Source organism: Coregonus clupeaformis, chromosome 34, assembly GCF_020615455.1.
Source record: "Coregonus clupeaformis isolate EN_2021a chromosome 34, ASM2061545v1, whole genome shotgun sequence".
In the NCBI taxonomy this organism is placed as follows: Eukaryota; Metazoa; Chordata; class Actinopteri; order Salmoniformes; family Salmonidae; genus Coregonus; species Coregonus clupeaformis.
In genome coordinates, this window is record NC_059225.1 from 40,709,726 (window position 1) to 40,732,217 (window position 22,492).

The window sequence follows — 22,492 nt, forward strand, 5'->3', positions numbered from 1 at the left end:
CTTGCCACCTCTCCCTCCCTTGCAGAAACATCCAGGAATAATGACATTAGTTCGATTTAATGTCTGATCCCCCTCAATCCCAATATGCTTCCACTGACTGAAACATAACTCTGACATGAATTCACTCTGGGGGTTGTGGAACACAAGCCATGATACAGACAGTAATGGTAATGAAACCCATATGTCTTCATCTCCCTGCTGCTCGGGGGTGGCTAGCAAACAACAGAGGGGCCAACGATGAAGTCACAAACCCCATGAAAGGTGATACCGGCTTCACGAGGGCGCCAATCTCGGCTAACCGGATTACCGTGGATGCCCGACGGAAAGGTGCAACCACCACCTCCAATGTTTGTGACTCAATATCTTGCCTACCTCACCTGGGAACGAGATGGTTTATCTGTCTGTCGGAGCTCTCCGGGGCACAAACCAAAGTCTCTCCCACACCTTGATTGGATTGTCTGACGTGGTCGCAGAGGCAGCAAAGCAAACCCACAGTAGTATCATGTTTGATTGTAGGGAGGGTGTTATTTTCTTTGAATGCTTAATTTGGTCATTGGACTACACTGCTGAAGGAAGGAGACACAAGACACTTCCTGACGGGCCGCCCCTAGGTGGTGAAGGTAGGAAACAACACATCCACTTCGCTGATACTCAACACAGGGGCCCAGCAAGGGTGCGTGCTCAGCCCCCTCCTGTACTTCCTGTTCACCCATGACTGCATGGCCACGCACGCCTCCAACTCAATCATCAGGTTTGCAGACGACACAACAGTAGTAGGCCTGATTACCAACAATGACGAGACAGCCTACAGGGAGGAGGTGAGGACCCTGGCAGAGTGGTGCCAGGAAAATAACATCTTTCAATGTCAAGAAAATGAAGGAGCTGATCGTGGACTTCAGGAAACAGCAGAGGGAGCACGCCCCTATCCACCTCGATGGGACCGTGGTGGAGAACGTGGAAAGCTTCAAGTTTCTCGGCGTACACATCCCTGACAATCTGAAATGGTCCACCCACACAGACAGTGTGGTGAAGAAGGCACAACAGGCCCCTAAGACCCTCAGAAACTTTTACAGATGCACAATTGAGATTGAGATGCACTATCTCAAGGCCATCAGACTGTTAAATAGCCATCACTAGCACATTAGAGGCTGCTGCTGCCTATTGAAATCACTGGCCACTTTAAGAAATGGAACACTAGTCACTTTAATAATGTTTACATATCTTGCACTACTCATCTCATATGTATCTTAGTCCATGCCGCTCTGTCATTGCTTGTCCATATATGTATATATTCTTAAATCCCATTCCTTACTTTTTTGTGTGTATTGGGTATATGTTGTGTAATTGTTAGATATTACTGCACTGTCGGAGCTAGAAGCACAAGCATTTCGCTACACCCGCAATAACATCTGCTAAACACGTGTATGTGACAAATAGAATTTGATTTGATCACAACTTTTTTTTATTTTAAATAAGTACCCTTTTTCGTGATATCCAATTGGTAGTTACAGTCTTTTCCCATCGCTGCAACTCCACTACGGACTCGGGAGAGGCGAAGGTCGTGAGCCATGCGTCCTCCGAAGCATGACCCTGCCAAGCCGCACTGCTTCTTGATATTTTGTCTCCTTTTCATTTACTCATTTGTGTTTTGTCCCTTTCTTTCTTTATGAATGTGCCTCTTTTTGTGTGGAGAAAAGGTTCTCCATCCGTCAAAAAATCACCCGATAAACAAAAAGGCTCCCCAGTTCCTGAACAGGGCAAAGACGAGCTTCCTGAGGCCAAGACAGGTACTGCAGTCACATTGGAATGGGCTGTGTTGCGCTATGTATGGGAAGTATGAAGCCTCTGGAACCCATTCTGGGCGGGATTATCATATGTCAATCATGTTATAGGAGTGAAGAGCCACCTTAAAGGTATAGTTCACTTTTGTGAAGTTTTGGCTTATTTTCTACTTTGACTAACCAGCTACTTTAGGTAGAAAAGTTAAAATTTTTTTTAAAGACAACTGATAATGGAGTCGGTACGATAATCCCACCTATGTTGGTCCCTCAAGTCGACATATGTCCCATCACTAGTACAAAGTGTACATTGATACTGAACCTACCATCCCTTTCAACCGTCCCAACAGCTGACCGCAGACCTATTTTACATTTACATTTTAGTAATTTAGCAGACGCTCTTATTCAGAGCGACTTACAGTTTTCTTTGTTTGTTCATACTGGTCCCCCGTAGGAAACGAACACACAACCCTGGCGTTGCAAACACCATGCTCTACCAACTGAGCTACACAGGACTATGGGGTGAGCAGCACAATAAAAAAAATGTCTGTAAGCATTGCTAAAAGGCTTCTCACAACTATCAGATTTCCTGGATTTGTCAGATCGATAGTCTGCAAGTTTTCATCTGCAACGAACAGAGACTTCTCTGCTGCAATGAATACGTAATTAGACCAAAGCAAGTGGACAGAATCAACTATTTAGCATTTTGACACTCAATACATCTGCTAACATCTTCCATTTAGAGGTTTTGGAATATAATCACTTACCTTCCCCCCTACGAGTCTAGTTCCTCATCAGTTTGGAGCAGAATCTATCCTTTTTACTTAAAACGTTTTGGCGCGGGTTTAATCAATTCGTCACTCTAACTTTCACAATTCATAAACTCTTGGCCTGTGAAGGTCGTCGAAAGTTAAAGCTTAATGAGGTCCTGCCTCCAAAATGTATTTTGAAAAGCCAAATCGGATGACCCGCCCTTCCATCTCATTCCTTAAAGCCTGGGGAAAATAGAATTTTGGCTCTGTTGTACCCAAGACGAGCATTTTTATTCAATATCGATCCGTTAAAGCAGGCTCCGAAGTGCACACTATGTAGCGTGCATCGTAGACCCTAGGGAATGATAAGGAGCTCATAGCGGACATGAGAGGAATGGATGGTTCAGTATTAGGCACACACCCTATGCTGTGTGATTTAGGGTGTAGAGAAAGAGAAAGCTTCCTTTGTACGTGTTTTGCATGGAAACATGATGCACTGCTCGATCAATGAATGACTGATGGTGGTAGTTTTCCCTCAAGGCCTGGTCACATTCATCTGAACAATGAATTCTGGTCATAGTACTTGTTTTCCCCCTTTTAAGTTTTATAATTCATTTTCCATTGCGTCATAACTCTTACTTCCTCTCCTTCCCCAGGTGCTGTCTCTCGTTCTCTCTCTTCCTCTTCATCCTCCCTGGACTCCAGACACTGGCCGACCACTCGACAGCAGCCGTTGCTGCGGCAACGGCTTCCCGCGAGGCAGAGGCAGGAACTGCTCCAGCCCAGCTCCAGAACCACTCCCCCTCCGACCCGTTCCAATCCCAGCTCCAGCTTCATTGGTACTGCACACTCGTCATTATTTCTGGTCAATGAGATCCACTTACATTGCTTTGAGTGACAGACATACCTTATGATGGAACCAGTCGTAGAGGTGTCTCTGATTTCATTGTCCCCCACGATTGGGACTGTGTATATGTCCGTGCGTATGTACGTGCGTGCGTGCGTACGTGACATGCGATAACTCAGACACCACTGGCCTGATTTTGACTAAACTTGGGTGAATAATGTGTCTTGACATAGAGATCAGGCATTTACAAAATTACACTGATTGGCCATATGGTGGCGCTATAACAAGCTATTGAAAATGCAAACTTTGAAAAATCACGCCCCTCATCCCCTTTGACCTAAAGTCATTAAATTCTGTACATACAGTAGGTCCCTCTCCTCACAAGGAAGTGTTGTTGAAGATGATAATGATGATTATATTATGGTTTACCTGATGTTACAGCTGTTTACGGTGTTAGTAAAAAAGACAGAGATGGATAAAAGCCTCTAGTGGCATGGGCAGCGGCAGTTAGGACTTTCACCATTTTGAATTGGTCAACTGGGTGGACTTCCAATTTCATTGGCTGATCCCTCTTGATGTCCCGGTTTAAGTAATGTACAACCGGGTCATCAAGAGGGAGCAGCCAATCGTGAAGAAGAATATTGGCTACTTCAAAATGGAGATGCCCATGCGCTCACAGAGGCCATAATTGGATGGATATAAGGTTGCGACCTCTTTCCATCTCTATGGTAAAAACAACAAATTCTTCCTCCCCATCCCATGTTCCAGTACCCCGTAGCCGGACCCCCCCTGCCAGTAGCTCCTTGTGCGACGGGCCGGAGGTGCGCCTGGGGGAGAGGGTGTTGGTGGTGGGCCAGAGAACAGGGGTGGTCCGCTTCTACGGCAAGACCAACTTTGCCCCAGGTCAGATCACTGTCCATACCCCAAACCCACTACACACATCACACTACTAACTGCCATACTAACATGGTTGCGGTCAATTCTATTTAAATTCAGTCAATTCTGAAACTGCACGAAAAACTGCACGAAACATGTATTCTGTGCAAACAGTCTGACAGTACTTTTGACAGGATTTAAATCTGAAGGAATTATGGTTTGAAGTGACTAAAATGCATCAGAAAGGTATTGGGAAGTTCAGAAGATCATCAGGCAATAATGTTTTTATGATATTCTGTGTAGAAAATAACATCATTGATGATGTCCTTTTCCCCCTAGTCTGATTTAGTGCCTGGTCTTTTCCGCTCTGTTCTAATGAGTCCTGCGCGGTGGGCATTGTAGAGGTAAACAAAAGACACATGCGTGTTCCTGCGAGTCTTATATTTCAGTGATGGGGTCATAATATTTTGTAGCTTAAACCATTCAAAAGATAGAGCCACATTTGTAGGAATCTGCTCTGTTTATTACAACAGCATCGTGTGGCTACCGGAGGTTACGAACGTAACACCGGTTCTTTGAACCAAGCGCAATTGTTATTATTTTTCAGAGTTTCTCTCGTGACCCCATTTTCAAATCAGGTGACCCCATTATGTAGTGGGTGGTTACGATTCAAGCACTTAGGTTATAACCACACAATAAACAGCAAGACATATGCATGCACAGACACACACACGTTGAGTACACTGTGCAGTAGAGCTTTAAGGTGCAACGCCATACACTCTATCGCTCTAAGGTTAAAGACTTAATGCTGTAGAGTTTGAAGGTCAGGGATCCTATTTGTTATGCCTCGAAGATTAAGTCCACTACACACTTGGGCTTGAAGGTTAATTAAACATGCGAGACAGTAGGACTCGAGACAGTTTTGTTTTCTGTCCATTCAGTCTTTTATTTTTTTGTTTTATTTTTGCATTTTCCAATTAAGAACATTCAAAACAAAACTGAGAAGATATTAGACAACAATATAACAAAGTGACAATAACCTTACAAGACACAGACAATAATGTAAATGCAATAAAAACCATTTCAAAAAGAAAAAAAAGAGGAAAAAAAAGAGACATTGGATCATATGGTCACCTGCAGTAGGCTACATATTATACATTAAGTGTGAAACATTATATGATGATTATACAGAGATGCAATCAATGTGATATGATTGGAGATTCTCCATATTGTCACGCCCTGACTCACGGGACGTTTATTTGTTGAGTCAGGGTGTGTATATTCCGTGTTGTGTTTGTTCTATGTTGTAGTATCTATTATGTGTAGATCTATGTTGGCCGGTGTGGTTCCCAATCAGAGGCAGCTGTAGCTCATTGTCTCTGATTGGGGACCATACTTAGGCAGCCTATTGGCACTAGTGGGTTGTGGGATCTTGTTCCGTGTTAAGGTATGTTGTGTTGTGCTGCCTTGGACTTCACGTATCGTTTGTTTATTGTTTTGTTGTTGTGTTTATTCGTTAATAAACATGTATGCATATCACGCTGCGCCTTGGTCCGTCCCGTCTATAAACGATCGTGACAGAAGATCCCACCAAACGAGGACCAAGCAGCGTGCCCAGGAAGAGCGAATTGCCATGTCACAGGTGGGCAAATGGTGGTCATGGGAGGAGATCCTGGACGTTAAGGGATCCTGGACTTGGGAGGAGATTCAGGCCGGGATGGATCGCCGTCCTTGGGAGGAGACAGTGGAGGCGCGGTATAGAGAGGAGCAGCGGCAACGCGGAAGGCGCCGGCCGAGGAAGAAGCCCGAGAGACAGCCCCAATACATTTTTTGGGGGGGCTAAAAGGGTGGTTGGCGGAGCCTAGAGGTAGAGCAGAGCCAACTCCCCGTACTCACGCGAGGAGGAGTGTGACTGGCAGGCTCCGTGTTATGCGGAGCTACGTACTGTGTCGCCAGTGTTCCGGAACAGTCCTGTACGTCCTGTGCTAGCACCACGCACGTGTCGTGCGAAGATGGGCATTCAGCCAGGACGGGGTGTGCCGGCTCAACGCTCCTGGTCTCCAGTACGCCTCCTCGGTCCCGCATATCCTGCGCCTGTTCTACGAGCTGTATCGCCAGTGCGCGTGCACAACCCAGTGCGTCCTGTGCCAGCGCCCCGCATGTGTAGTGCGAAAGTGGGCAGCCAGCCAGGACGGGTTGTGCCAAATCTCCGCTCCAGACCTCCAGTCCGCCTTCGCAGTCCGGTCCGGCCCGTTCCTGCTCCTCGCACCAAACCAGTGGTGCGTGTTCCCAGCCCGGCCCGGCCTGTTTCTGCTCCTCGCACCAAGCCAGTGGTGCGCGTCGCCAGCCCGGTTCGGCCTGTTCCTGCTCCTCGCACCAAGCCAGTGGTGCGCATCGCCAGCCCGGCCCGGCCTGTTCCTGCTCCTCGCACCAAGCCAGTGGTGCGCGTCGCCAGCCCAGTCCGGCCTGTTCCTGCTCCTCGCACCAAGCCAGTGGTGCGCGTCGCCAGCCCGGCCCTGACTGTTCCTGTCCCTCGCACCAAGCCAGTGGTGCGCGTCGCCAGCCGGTCCGGCTTGTTCCTGTCCCTCGCACCAAGCCAGTGGTGCGCGTCGCCGGCCTGTTCCTGCTCCTCGCACCAAGCCAGTGGTGCGTGTGTCCAGTCCGGCACGGCCCGTGCCTGTTCCACCGGTGCCTGGTCCGGCACCGGTCAGCTGCTCCACTCCGGAGCCAGAGCAGTCCGCTCCAAAGGTGCCGAGTTCAGCTCCGGTTAGCTGCTCCACTCCGGAGCCAGAGCAATCCGCTCCACCGGGGTCCAGTCCAGCTCCGGTTAGCGGCTCCACTCCGGAGCCAGAGCAGTCCGCTCCACCGGTGCCTGATCCAGCTCCGGTCAGCGGCTCCACTCCGGAGCCAGAGCAGTTCGCTCCACCGTCGTCGGGTCCAGCTCCAGTCAGCGGTTCCAGTCCAGACCCAGACCCTCTCCAGGTTCGGGGTCTCCCACACCAGGGTCCAGACAGGGCTTGGTACTTCGTGGGAGAAAGGAGAGGGGAAGCAGCGCGCCGAGGTCCAGACCAGGGGTGCAACAGGGAGGCGGAGAATAGGTGGTGGTCACGCCCGGAGCCGGATCCGCCTCCGAGGCGGAATGCCCACCCGGCCCCTACCCTGTTATGTTTATGTGGCGCGGTCGGAGTCCGCACCTTTGGGGGGGGGGTACTGTCACGCCCTGACTCAGGGGACGTTTATTTGTTGAGTCAGGGTGTGTATATTCCGTGTTGTGTTTGTTCTAAGTTGTGGTATCTATTATGTGTAGATCTATGTTGGCCGGTGTGGTTCCCAATCAAAGGCAGCTGTAGCTCATTGTCTCTGATTGGGGACCATACTTAGGCAGCCTATTGGCACTAGTGGGTTGTGGGATCTTGTTCCATGTTAAGGTATGCTGTGTTGTGCTGCCTTGGACTGTTTTGTCGTTGTGTTTATTTGTTAATAAACATGTATGCATATCACGCTGCGCCTTGGTCCGTCCCGTCTATAAACGATCGTGACACATATAATCAATAAAAGGTTGCCAAATTCTGTAAAATGTCTCTGACTTATTCCTCAAGCAGTAAGTAATTTTATCCAGTGGGATACAGCTATTAACTTCAGACATCCACATTGTAATAATAATAATAATAATAATAATAATAATAATAATAATAATAATAATAATATTGAGTAGAGTTATTGAAACTGGCAGGGGGTATCTGATTTCCATTTCAAGGCAATACATTTCTTGGCAATCGCTAACAATATTTCTGTTAGCTTTATAGTGTGGCTTTGCCTAAGATTGGAATTAGTAAAGTTACCCAATAGACAGACCTCTGGGTCTAAAAGGAATGCAGCCCCATTAATTGGTTTCTCAAATGACTGCCTCGCCTGGTTCACCAACTACTTCTCAGATAGAGTTCAATGTCAAATCGGAAGGCCTGTTGTCTGGACCTAAGACAGTCTCTATGGGGGTGCCACAGGGTTCAATTCTCGGGCCGACTCTATTCTCTGTGTATATCAATGATGTCGCTCTTGCTGCTGGTGACTCTCAGATCCACCTCTACGCAGACGACACCATTTTGTATACATCTGGCCCTTCATTGGACACTGTGTTAACAAACCTCCAAAGAGCTTAAATGCCATACAACACTCCTTCCATAGCCTCCAACTGCTCTTAAACGCTAGTAAATGCATGCTCTTCAATCGAACGCTGCTTTCACCCGCCCGACCGACTGGAATCTCTACACTCGGCGGGTCTGACTTAGAATATGTGGACAACTACAAATACCTAGGTGTCAGGTTAGACCGTAAACTCTCCTTCCAGACTCACATTAAGCATCTCCAATCCAAAGTTAAATCTAGAATTGGCTTCCTATTTCGCAACAAAGCCTCCACTCATGCTGCTAAACATGCCCTTGTGAAACAGACTATCCTACCGATCCTTGACTTTGGCGATGTCATTTACAAAATAGCTTCCAACACTCTACTCAGCAAATTGGATGTAGTCTATCACAGTGCCATCCATTTTGTCACCAAAGCCCCATATACTACCCACCATTGTGACCTGTATGCTCTCGTTGGCTGGCCCTCACTACATATTTGTCGCCAAACCCACTGGCTCCAGGTCATCTATAAATCACATCTAGGCAAATCCCCGCCTTATCTTAGCTCATTGGTCACCATAGCAACACCCACCCGTAGTATGCGTTCCATCAGGTATATCTCAGTGGTCATCCCCAAAGCCAACACCTCCTTTGGCCGCCATTCCTTCCAGTACTCTGCTGCAAATGACTGGAACGAACTGCATAAATCTCTGAAGCTGGAGACTCTTATCTCCCTCACTAACTTTAATCATCAGTTGTCAGAGCAGCTTACCAATCACTGCACCTGTACACAGCCCATCTGTAATTAGTCCACCCAACTACCTCATCCCCATATTGTTATTTACATTGTTATTTATTTTGCTCATTTGCACCCCAGTATCTCTATTTGCACATCATCTTCTGCACATCTATCACTCCAGTGTTAATACTAAATTGTAAATATTTTGCACTATGGCCTATTTATTTCCTTACCTCCATAACTTACTACATTTACACACACTGTATATAGATTTTCTGTTGTGTTATTGACTGTACGTTTTGTTTATTCCATATGTAACTCTGTGTTGTTGTTGTTTTAATCGCACTGCTTTGCTTTATCTTGGCCAGGTCGCAGTTGTAAATGAGAACTTGTTCTCAACTGGCTTACCTGGTTAAATAAAGGTAAAAAAAAAAAAAAAGGATATGGTATCGCATACCCCTTGCCAGAAGCTGTGTACAGTTGTGGTCAAAAGTTTTGAGAATGACACTAGTATTGGTCTTCACAAAGTTCGCTGCTTCAGTATTATGATATATTTTTGTCAGATGTTACTATGGTATACAGAAGTATAATTACAAGCATTCCATAAGTGTCAAAGGCTTTTATTGACAATTACATTAAGTTTATGCAAAGAGTCAATATTTGCAGTGTTGACCCTTCTTTTTCAAGACCTCTGCAATCCGCCCTGGCATGCTAGCAATTAACTTCTGGGCCACATCCTGACTGATGGCAGCCCATTCTTGCATAATCAATGCTTGGAGTTTGTCAGAATGGGTTTTTGTTTGTCCACCCGCCTCTTGAGTTCTCAATGGGATTAAGGTCTGTGGAGTTTCCTGGCCATGGACCCAAAAATGTCGATGTTTTGTTTCCCCGAGCCACTTAGTTATCACTTTTGCCTCACCTTACTTTTGCAAGGTGCTCCATCATGCTGGAAAAGGCATTGTTCGTCACCAAACTGTTATTGGATGGTTAGGAGAAGTTGCTCTCGGAGGATGTGTTGGTACCATTCTTTATTCATGGCTGTGTTCTTAGGCAAAATTGTGAGTGAGTCCACTCCCTTGGCTGAGAAGCAACCCCACACATGAATGGTCTCAGGATGCTTTATTGTTGGCATGACACAGGACTGATGGTAGCGCTCACCTTGTCTTCTCTGGACAAGCTTTTTTCCGGATCACCAAACAATCGGAAAGGGGATTCATCAGAGAAAATGACTTTACCCCAGTCCTCAGCAGTCCAATCCCTGTACCTTTTGCAGAATATCAGTCTGTCCCTGATGTTTTTCCTGGAGAGAAGTGGCTTCCTCGCTGCCCTTCTTGACACCAGGCCATCCTCCAAAAGTCTTTGCCTCACTGTGCGTGCAGATGCACTCACACCTGCCTGCTACCATTCCTGAGCAAGCTCTGCACTGGTGGTGCCCCGATTCCGCAGCTGAATCAACTTTAGGAGACGGTCCTGGTGCTTGCTGGACTTTCTTGGGCGCTCTGAAGCCTTTTTCACAACAATTGAACCTTTCTCCTTGAAGTTCTTGATGATCCGATAAATGGTTGATTTAGGTGCAATCTTACTAGCAGCAATATCCTTGCCTGTGAAGCCCTTTTTATGCAAAGCAATGATGACGGCACGCGTTTCCTTGCAGGTAACCATGGTTAACAGAGGAATAACAATGATTTCAAGCACCACCCTCCTTTTAAAGCTTCCAGTCTGTTATTCTAACTCAATCAGCATGACAGAGTGATCTCCAGCCTTGTCCTCGTCAACACTCTCACATGTGTTAACGAGAGAATCACTGACATGAGGGACAAGAGGGAATTTGCAATTAATTGCAATTCATTTGATCACTCTTCATAACATTCTGGAGTATATGCAAATTGCCATCATAAAAACTGAGGCAGCAGACTTTGTGAATATTAATATTTGTGTCGTTCTTCAAACTGTTGACCACGACTGTACACTATATAATAAACTTGAGTGAAAGGTCATGTTAGAATATTTTTTAAAAATACTGATAGAAAGGCAATACAAGGCCTCCTGAGTGGCACAGCGGTCTAAGGGACATCATCGCAGTGCTAGAGGCGTCACTACAGACCCAGGTTTGATCCCGGGCTGTACCAGAACCGGCTGTGATCGGGAGTCCCATAGGGCGGCACACAATTGGCCCAGCGTCATCCGGGTTAGGGGAGGGTTTGGCCGATGGGGGCTTTACGTGGTCATCGCGCGCTAGCGACTTCTTGTGGCTGACCTCGGGTCGTCAGGTGAACAGTGTTTTCTCCAACACATTGGTGCGGCTGACTTCCGGGTTAAGAAGAGCGGACCTTAGCCTCCTGAGCCCGTTGGGGACTTGCAGCGATGAGACAAGATCGAAATTGGGGCAAAATGACAATACAACTTACGCCTACTGTAGACACAAAATGTAAACCATTACGCCTACTGTAGATACAAAATGTAAACCAGCAAAATACAAAAAGTTGTTTTGTTTTTGCATGACTATACAATAAAAAAAAACAAGTGCAGACTTCAGAGCAGCCATTGTATGTACAGTTGAAGTCGGAAGTTTACATACACTAAGGTTGGAGTCATTAACACTTGTTTTTCAACCACTCCACACATTTCTTGTTAACAAACTATAGTTTTGGCAAGTCGGTTAGGACATCTACTTTGTGCATGACACAAGTAATTTTTTCAACAATTGTTTACTGATATATTATTTCACTTATAATTCACTGTATCACAATTCCAGTGGGTCAGAAGTTTACATACACTAGGTTGACTGTGCCTTTAAACAGCTTGGAAAATTGGCTGATTTCTTTTGATTTTCCCATGATGTCAAGCAAAGAGGCAATGAGTTTGAAGGTAGGCCTTGAAATACATCCACAGGTACACCTCCAATTGACTCAAATGATGTCAATTAGCCTATCAGAAGCTTCTAAAGCCATGACATCATTTTCTGGAATTTTCAAGTTTCAAGGACATTCAGTTCGGCACAGTGTTTTCCGTTCAACCCTTTAGTATAAGCAATTATCTGTCCCCTCAGACAGGCTTTCAATGCATCCCAAAGAATGAAACTGTCAGGAGCAGAGGGTTTGTTTGTCAAAGTAAAAATATTGATCTGCTCTTTGATGAATACACAAAATTCTAGTTGCTTCAGGAGTGTAGAATTTTGTCTGCATCTATATGCTCCATTTATGAAAATGTATGCACTCACTAACTGTAAGTTGCTCTGGATAAGAGCGTCTGCTAAATGTCAAATGTAAAATAATTTACCTTGGTAGGAATGGAGATTGATAATACCAGAGGAGAATGGTCACTAAGCAATCTGGGGAGATAATCGGTCCTAAACACTCTATGAAACAGTTGGATTGATAGCAAAAAGTTATCTATGTGTGTGTGTGTGTTGTGTGGGTGTGAATAAAAGAGTAGTCCCTATCCAGAGTCTAGTAAATTGAGATCCTTCATGAATGACGTGGAGAGCTTGGCGGCTTTGGTAAGAGGGGAGGGTTTATCAAAGGACCTATCAACAACTGTATCTAAACAAAAATTCAAATCTCCTCCAGAAAGTAGCCATCTTGGTGGTGCTTGAGAAACCTGAATAAACATATGGTCAACAAAGTTAGGAGCATAAACATTCAATCGCGGGGTAAACTGATCCAAATTCCAAATAGACATCAGCAGTACAGTCCCAGGACAGAACAAACAATAAAAAACCTATATACTGGTTCAAATCCCACCGATAGACCTTCATGAATAAAACGCGGTTCAGTTCTTTGAGAAAAGGGAACACTTCTCCCGGCGTGTCGAAGAGATGGCTTTGGCCATTGTACTCAACTTTCATCCGCGCAGGGTGAATGAGGTAGCCGGTGATGTTATTCTCCTTCAGTGCTTTGGCGGCTGGTTTGAACTGCTTGCGACGTCTGTCGAGATCTGCACTCATATCCGGGAAAAGGCTGACCCTCTTGTCATCGATGGTGATGTCCCCTTTGGCTCTTGCAAGTCGCACTATCTTCTCCCTGTCCGGGAAATGGAGGAACCTGATCAGGACGGTCTGTAGCGTGGGTTTCGGTGATGAGGTTCTGTGGGCGCGTTTGATTTCCAGCAGCTTGGTGAAGTTGGTTATGCCTAGGACATCAGGGATCCATTGAGTGAAGAAACGGACAGGGTCACGGCCCTCGCTGTCCTCCTTCAATCCCACCACACGGATATTGCTACGTCTGCTCTGGTTCTCCATCTAGTCCACCTTGTTTTTGACATAGGCATTGTCCTTCGTCAGCTGTTTCATAACCTGGTCATGTTGGGTGACGGTATCTTCAACTGTGCTAATGCACAACTCAGCCTCAGTCATTCTCAAAAGGAGATCATTCAGGAAGGATTTCAGGTCTTCAATTGAAGAATGGAGTTTAGCCGATTTCTTGTACATTTTCAGTGAAATACCTTTATTACCATCTTGAATTTCCGGGAGGAGAGTAGCAAGCATGCCGGAGGACTCGGAAGAGGCTGCTGAGCGCAACAGTGTGGAACTGTCGTCTGAGTTAACAGGGCTAATGCTAATCTTGCTAGCTGTGGCGTAATCATTATCTTGGGATTCAGCTAAGTTTTGGTCATCCTTCTTGCCTCTCAGCCGGAGGTCCATGGCTCTTTGGGAAGGTAAGTACTTAACAGTTTATCAGCCGATGTAAAAATATTGTTTCAACGTTGTTATTTAGGTAATAGTAGGATAACTTTGAAGAGCTCGGTTTGTTGACGTCTGCTCAGCTCCACTGCATCACGTGCTCCCCATTCTAGAAAAGGCAATTCATGGCCGATGTTCTAGAACAGCTGTCTTGAAAGTGAATGTCCACATCCGGGGCCATTGTCACAGCACCGTTTCTCAACAGACCTCCATTCAGGAGACATAGAGAAGGGTACAGTTCACTTTGTTACTGTCACGCCCTGGCCTTGAGAGACCGGTTTTTCTTTAGTTGGTTTGGTCAGGGTGTGTATTTCTATGTGTACATTCTATGTTTGTAGATCTATGTTGGCCGAGTGTGGTTCCCAATCAGAGGCAGCTGTCGATCGTTGTTTCTGATTGGGGATCATACTTAGGTAGCCATTTTGCCTACCTATGTTGTGGGATCTTGACTATTGTTTGGCTTGTTTGGGTGTAGCCATTGTGAGCTTCACGTTACGTTGCTTTTGTTGTTTTGTCGTGTGTTAACTTAGTTAATAAACATGTATGCATTCCACGCTGCACCTTGGTCCAAACCTGTACTCAACGAACGTGACAGTTACTAAATAAATATACAATACAAATGTCATAAGCAGTAACAATGGCAAGATATATGTTATGACATTTTTGGAAGTGATATGAGACAGTAACTTAGGAGGAATATACTCCTACGTAGTTTGGGTCTTTTTAATAACGTCATCAGTTGGAATGCGTCAAGCTTTTAACAGTAGGAATTGTGTAGAAGACAGTTGTCTAAGAACGATAGTTCTTGTAGACACAGCAGGCAAGAGTTTATTCTACATGAAGGCACTTACTCTTGTTTAACATTGTAATACTTTGCATTCAAGGGTTGATGGCCTTGAGAAGCTGCACACAGTGGCTTTTCATCCAGCTAAGCTAGGATTAAGTACACTCAAGGACCATTCACTTGTCCTTGTGATACTTTAGGTTCATGACACGCAGCAGATTGGCACAACACACACAATTGTGTTTCTTGTCACACTGCTCTATTCATGGATGACCCTGACCTTCTGTCCGCCTCTTTTTCCATCTATCCGTCCGTCCCTCAGGGTTCTGGCTGGGGATCGAGCTGGACAAGCCCAGCGGAAAGAACGACGGCTCGGTTGGTGGGGTGAACTACTTCAGCTGCTCTCCCAAACACGGTGTCTTCGCCCCATCGTCGCGTGTACAGAGGTGGCTACATAATTGTACTGATTTGTAAAATACTACATAAAAAACACATCTGGATGAAGTATCTGTAATGATTTCTCAGATTTAGAAATGGGTTTAGAGAAAAATAAACATGGCTCGTACCAAAGGCGCATCTGGTAAATGTCGCTGGAGGTGGTAACGTTTCATTACACTCATCAATATTTGGATGGCACTAATGAGCCAGGCCTTGACAATGCCATTTGTGAGAACTGTTGGAAAATTCGATTTTCACTGTCTTAAGGACATTACAAACAGTCCAGATTGGTGATTTACTAGACCACGGGTGTCAAACAGGGACAGGATGTTTAGGGCTTATTCAAATCAGAGCTGTCTGGGCTGTGTTTATTAGGCAGCAAATGGAAGAAAACTAACTGAAACAGGGAAGGGGCTACCTGGTATGTCTGTTAAAAATGTATACGGTCCGGGGCAGGGTTAGGCTCAATTCAGAATTTAATTTAGAATGCCTCCTAAATTCCAACTCAATTCTTGAATTTGAATTTAATTTGAATTGAAGTAGAAAACAGAATACATAATTGCAATTAAAAATGTAATTAAAGGAAATATAATTGAATTCAGTGAAATGCAATGAAATTCAAATGCCTCTTCTATTCTATATTAGGTGTAGTCTATACAAATATACATCTTGTACATAAAACATAAAACATGTCGTTATATACATGCATATCAAATATTGTGGAAACAATAGATTTTCAGGACAAACTATTACAATTAATGAGCAAGGAAAACAAAATATGTATGTGATTATTCTAAGTTATTATATTTCATTAATCACTTACATTTTGTTCAATATGGGGAACAAAATTTAAATGTTTTCAAGATACATAGCTTTCAAAATACAGAAATACAGCTGTATTTCTGTATTTTGAAAGCTATGTATCTTGAAAACTTGATTGCTGACATGCAAAACATTTTGCGACTATATTAATAATGGACTAATGTGACCAACTACCTCGATTCGGTCTTATGATGCAAAATGTGAAATGGTGTAAAAAAAAAAAAAAGAGTTTTCCTTAAAGTTGACCCTGAGGCCTTCAAAAAGAAGGGAAACAAATGAAATGGTTGGTGGAAATATAATAGGCTATTTTAAGCAGGAAGGTTAAAAGAGTATGTGAACATTGTTTCCAGAAGTGTGGAAGTGTGACCTGTCAGATTCAATGAACATTGTTTCCAAATTGTGATTCAAGGAAACTCTCATGTTCTATAACTGAGTGGAATTTATTTTAATTGCACTGAATTAAATTCTACTTCATGTCATCAAAATCAAATTCTACATCCTGTGGGGTGTGGCCAATTCAAATTTTAATTTATGAGTTGAATGGGAGTCAATTCCAAAATTCTGAATAAGCCCAACCCTTGTCTAGGGTGAAGTTTCCTCTAGGTACAGATCTAGGATTAGCGTCCATTCCCCCAATCCTAACCTTAACCATTAGTGGGGAAAATGCAAAACTGACCCAAGATCAGCGTCAAGGGGCAACTTCACCCTACACCAAATATATACAGTCGTTTGTAAGGTAACGTATGGCCAGGAAAAAATGTTTTTAAGGGGACATTTGCTTATATTTTCCATCTAAGCTTCACACTACCCAACTGTCATTCATTTGAATGGCCTATCTAGAATATGTCCCCCCCAGGGATAAATTATAATAATAACACGTTATTTGCATAGTGGAAATAGTAATTTTACTGCCACAATCTCAAAGCTCTTCACATTATAAAAACAAGTGGGAAAAGTGCATTAAAAAGGCAATGCGGTAAAAGCAAAAAAGGTAATTACCTTGTACATGCAATTCTGTCAAATGTCTTTCTCTACTGTGCCTATACACTGGAAAAGGTCAAGCACACACAGCCTTTTAAATAAATAGTGAATTATTGTGAAGAACTCCTACTATGGCACCTACACAGAAAGCTCCTTTGAACTATTATTAAAGAAGTATATGAAAAATACTAATTCTAACTGAGACGTTTAAATCAGTATTTGACTCTTCTTACAGATTACAGCGCATGTATCTTTCAGACAAAAGTGTTGTCAACAGACGAGCAAAACGGCAAAGCTGGCTCTTTTTGGAAGCTCTTAATCATTTACATTTACGTCATTTAGCAGACTCTCTTATCCAGAGCGACTTACAGTTAGAGTGCATACATTTTCATACTGGCCCGCCTGGCCCGCCGTGGGAATCGAACCCACAACCCTGGCGTTGCATGCGCCATGCTCTACCAACTGAGCTACACAGGGCCACAATCCTTTCAATCCTTGAGATATGGAAGAGCAGGCGGTGCCATACATACATATTCACTATCTAGCCACCTAGGAAGAAAGATGAGTCAAGGAAAGGGAAAGAAAGTCTAATATTGGGCTATTAAGACTCAGCATTTCCCTCATGTAGGCCGAATAAGAGGGGGGTTAGGTAAGTTGATTAATTTGGTTGAAGTTTCTATTAAAGGCAGACAGCGCCACACAGTCACTAATTGTACAAAACATTAGAAACACCTTCCAACTATTGAGTTGCACCCCCTTTTGCTCTCAGAACAGCCTGAATTTGTTGGGGCATGGACTCTACAAGGTGTTGAAAACGTTCCACAGGGATGCAGGCCCATGTTGACTCCAATGTTTCCCACAGTTGTGTCTAGTTGGCTGGATGTCCTTTGGGTGGTGGGCCATTCTTGATACACACGGGAAACTGTTGAGTGTGAAAAACCCAGCAGCGTTACAGTTCTTGACACACTCAAACCGGTGCTCCTGGCATTTAATACTATACCCCGTTCAAAGGCAATTAAATATTTTGTCGTGCCCATTCACCCTCTGAATGGCACACATACACAATCCATGTCTCAATTGTCTCAAGGCTTGAAAATCATTCTTTAACCTGTCTTCTCCCCATCATCTCCAGTGATTTAAAGTGGATTTAACAAGTGACATCAATAAGGGATCATAGCTTCCACCTGGATTTACCTGGTCAGTCTATGTCATGGAAAGAGCAGGTGTTCCTAATGTTTTGTTCACTCAGTGTACATATTTAGTAGCCACATAGCAAGGAAAGGGAGTCGAGGAAAGGTGAAAGATTTGTTGAAGATGTTGAGATAGTATGAATGAGGAGGCTGGTTTAGGTAACTTAAGTAACATGTTAAGTTAATTCATTTGGTTAAAGTTTTGTTTTGTTTTTTTGGGCTCTCGTTCCTTAACGTCTATCCCCTTACGTTTTTTTCTCTCTCGCTCTTTCCTCTCCCACCACCATCTTATTTTCTTAGTCTACTTTTACTGTGTGATAAGAGGAGTGTTTTCTGGAGGGAAAACTCCAGCACTCCTTCTTTCATCCCCCCCTCCCCTCTTTTTCCCCCAATTAACCCGCGGAGCAAGCGGACGCTCCGCTAAAGCGTGGCTCGGGCTAATGGAGATCTCCCTCTCACATTATCTCCATCTCCTCTCACGTTCTCTCCATCACAGAGAGCCAGAACGCCAGAGCAGCCATTCTTCCATTCTCTCAGCTTCCTGTCAGCAGCTATCAGGATCCATTAAGAAAACAAACAGCGAGGTGTTATTTGTTTCTTATTTTTTCTCCTTTCTCTCACCTCCTTTTCTGCTCACAAACAAGATGAGGCTGTTTTTGGCTCCTTTTTCCACTTCACCAGCCTCTGTGTTAATGGTTTTCAAAGCTCCAGCTAATATCACTGGTACACAACGGCTTAGGCAAGAGCATCTACCAAGTCGGACAGGCACATCCTGCTGGGATGTCGATTTTTATTTTATTTTGTGTCCATTGGAGAATTGATGGATGGAAGGGAAGGCCCCTTACTTTCAGGATAGCGGTTGGGGGTCAATTCCATCTCGACTCATTCCATTCCGGAAATGAATGGATAATCAATGGTTTAATTGGAGAAATAGCCCATTATTTGAAATGAGGACTAATTTCCTGCCCTATTCATTTGTTGAATTTCAGTTCATTCCCTGTGTAGTGAAAAGATGAAAGTTGAAATTGAATTGACCCCAACCTTGGAATGGAAGAGAAAGAGCTGTTATTGAAGCAGGATGGCCTAAAGTGTTTCCAGAACTCTCCACCAGTACAGGCTTTAATGATTGTGTGTTGTAGACTCTGAGGCTCTAGTGTAAATGTATATATGTATATTCTTTACAATTCCACAGGATCCATGGCTCTATGGATTGTCTTTCTGAGCTGTCCTCCTCGCGTCTCAAATGTGGTTTCACCGGTGAGTTTTGGACTAGGTTGTTCCTAATTGATTTGCTTCATACAATGCTGAACAAACTGAATCAATGGTTATACAATTTTAAGGACAATGCAGTAGATAGCATTTTAATGACAGAAAATGCAGTTTTTGTTGTGTCACAATCATTTGTGTACCCTTAATGTGTGTGTGTCTTTTTGTAAATGTTTGTGTACTTGTTTGTCTGTATGTGTACTACATATGTAAATATGTGTCTGTGTATTCACACACGTGTGGCTGTCTCTGTCATTCATTCAGGAATCCGCCGCAGCTTCAGCACGTCGACGGCCCAGCAGGAGCAGAGCCAGAATATTCCTGGCAACAGGTGGCAATTTTGTTATTACCACTCTTCTCCACATTCCCCCTCTCTGCATTTCTCCTCCTTATTCCGTAATGCTTTTCAGCTTTCTCCCTAATCCCCCCACTGCCGGAGGTCAAATCAATAGTGATAAGAAGCAGCGGTATTAGTCAGCCAAATAATAATTTTGGGGAATTGCCAATGCATGATAGCAGGGTTATAGTGAGTATGAAAGGAATCCAAGATCAATCCCTCTCCTTTGCGTTCCTCTTCCTCTCTCGTTTCACATCCTCATCTTTCTCTCACCCCTCCCGTTCCTTCCCTCCCCTTCCCACTCTCTGTTTTCTTCCCTGTCCCGTCTCTTTCTCATTACGCCCTTCCTTCACTCTTTTTATCCTCTTTTCTCCCTCCCATGATCCTCATCTCTTTCTCCCCTATGCACTATTTCACCATCTTTCTCTACCCTTTCTCTCTCTGTCTTTTTCTCCCTCTCTCTCCCCCTCTAACCTCATCTCTCTTTCTCTCTCCTCAGGTCACGTTCCAACTCTCAACGTCGGCGCTGGAGCACCCTGAGCGGCGGCTGGGGTCCGGGAACAGGCGGCCCAGGAAGCACCGGAGGAACCACCGCCACCTCCTCTGGATCGAACGGCTCGGTGCGCCTTCACCTGGGCATGCAAGTGCTTCTGAGCAGCGCCAGCGAGATGGCCGTGGTCCGCTACATGGGCCAGGCTGACTTCGCCCCCGGCCTGTGGCTGGGCCTGGAGCTGCGCACCACCAAGGGCAAGAATGACGGGCAGGTGGGTGGCCGCCGCTACTTCACATGCCGTCCAGGCCACGGCTTGCTGGTGAGGCCCAGCCATGTCACTTACCACGGCATTAACGGCGCCCGGCTAGTGGACGAGAACAGCTGAGGACATTAGGACACTAGGGGTAAGGTCGGGTAGGTAGGAAAAAAGCAGATGGAATATATCGGATAAAAGTTACAGTATGTTTTTTTCTTTTTTTCTTGGGTTTTGTGTTATTAGCAGACAGTTTTGATTATATAAATTCAATAAAGATTTTTTTATTTAAAGATTTATGTTAAGTTGGTGTGGACAGCCTACATTTTAACTACACATCAACTATACTGAACAAAAATATAAACGCAACATGCAACAATTTAAAATATTTTACTGAGTTACAGTTCATAAAAATATATCAGACAATTGAAATGAATTCATTTGGCCCTAATCTATGGATCTCACATGACTGGGCTGGGGCGCAGCCATGGGTGGGCCTGGGAGGCCATAGGTCCACCCACTGGGGAGCCAAGCCCAGCCAATCAGAATGAATTTTTCCCACAAAAGGGCTTTGTTACAGACAGAAATACTCCTCAGACATCTATCAGCTGGCGCAACTGGGTATGGCTCTCCTCTCCTTTTCCGTTCCAAGCCCTGGATAATCGATCATTGGGATCCGGCACAATCACACACATCACATCACCACTCACACTCACCGTGGAACCCATACATCAAGAAAGCCTTCCCTTCCTCATCATCACCGGACCTGTACACAAAGTCATCCGTGGCTCCAACGTCATAACCCCACCCTCTCCTGGTCGAGGATGAAAATCACCGCCTGGGCACCAGGATGCCGGAAGACCTGTTTTCCCTTACCCTGTGGTTCCAGGTCGGTTGAGAGTCATGTAAGTGCCCTCCAGCCCATCATTCTGTCATCCCATATCATTGGCCCCGTGTTTTGATGTGGACATCCGCCAGGCTCTGGAGAGGGAACCTGTGCCTGCTACCTGCCCTCCTGAGTGCATCTACGTTCCCACGGGGGTAACGGATTGGCTGTTGACCTGGGCGCTCACATCCCTCGCCACTGGACACTCAGGTATCACCCGCACCATTCAATCCATATCCGCTAAGTACTTGTGGCCCACCTTGGTGCAGGATGTCACCCTGCACCAAGGGGGAGTGGGCCCGGTTCCTTCCCTGGGCGGAGTACACCCAGAACTCACTTTGCCACTCCTCCACCGGGCTGACTCCCTTCCAGTGCATCCTGGGATATCAGCCGGCTCTGGCCCCGTGGACCCCGAGCCAGACCGAGTGGTTCCGGCGTGCAGAGGAAGTTTGGAACGCTGCCCACGTGAGGCTTCAGCGCGCCGTCCGCCGCCAGAAGGAGCAGGCGGATCGCCACCGCAGTGAGGCTCCTGTGTTCCATCCAGGTGATCGCGTCTGACTCTCCACCAGGAACCTCCCGCTCCGCCTGCCCTGCCAGAAGCTGAACCCCCGGTTTGTGGGGCCCTTCCCCTGGCTGATGCCGTCCCCCGCAACACCCCTCCGCCTCCCTTGGACATCGATGGGACCCCCGCCTATGCCGTCAGGTCCCTACTAGACTCCCGACGCCGTGGGGGTCGGCTTCAGTACCTGGTGGACTGGGAGGGGTACGGTGCAGAGGAGCGCTGTTGGGTCCCGGCGGCCGACATCCTGGACACCAACAACTTCTGGGATTTCCATCTCCCAAGCCGTCCGGACCGGCCCGCTCCTCACCCTCGGGGCTGTGCTCCTGGCCGGCATCATCCTGCGGCTGGAGCTGCGCGTCGGGGGGGAGGGGTACTGTCACGCCTACTCCCGCTCGTCCTCTCCAGCGCTCAACGGAGCGGGTCTACAAACCACCGGTCCTGGAACCATCATTACGCACACCTGCTCCCCATCATTACGCACACCTGGACCTCAAGACCAATATTTATCTGATTATCATCTTGATTACTCTCCCTTTATTTAGCCCTCAGTAACCTGTCATTAGGCAATATTGGTTTTGTCTTGTTCAGTACGCTTCTCCTGTTTTGTTTATCTGCCTATTATTATTTTTAATAAACTCACCTTCTGCACCTGCTTCCTGACTCCCAGTGATTACGTTACA

At 45.6% G+C, this 22,492-nt stretch overlaps 1 protein-coding gene across 2 annotated transcripts in view; it reads left to right on the plus strand.

Annotated features, from left to right (window-relative positions):
• Positions 1-20,695, plus strand: part of LOC121539661 (CAP-Gly domain-containing linker protein 4) — a 124,406-nt gene extending 103,711 nt beyond the window's left edge. The window contains exons 10-16 of one of the 2 annotated variants that reach the window (XM_041848329.2): positions 1,698-1,787; positions 3,187-3,369; positions 4,146-4,280; positions 14,907-15,030; positions 19,208-19,272; positions 19,546-19,612; positions 20,118-20,695. In XM_041848329.2, coding sequence (XP_041704263.2) covers positions 1,698-1,787; positions 3,187-3,369; positions 4,146-4,280; positions 14,907-15,030; positions 19,208-19,272; positions 19,546-19,612; positions 20,118-20,496 — 1,043 coding nt within the window. In that variant the 3' untranslated portion in view covers positions 20,497-20,695. The remainder of the gene's footprint in view (positions 1-1,697; positions 1,788-3,186; positions 3,370-4,145; positions 4,281-14,906; positions 15,031-19,207; positions 19,273-19,545; positions 19,613-20,117) is intronic. The other variant, XM_041848330.2, reaches the window with a different exon arrangement.
• Positions 20,696-22,492: the final 1,797 nt, after the last annotated feature.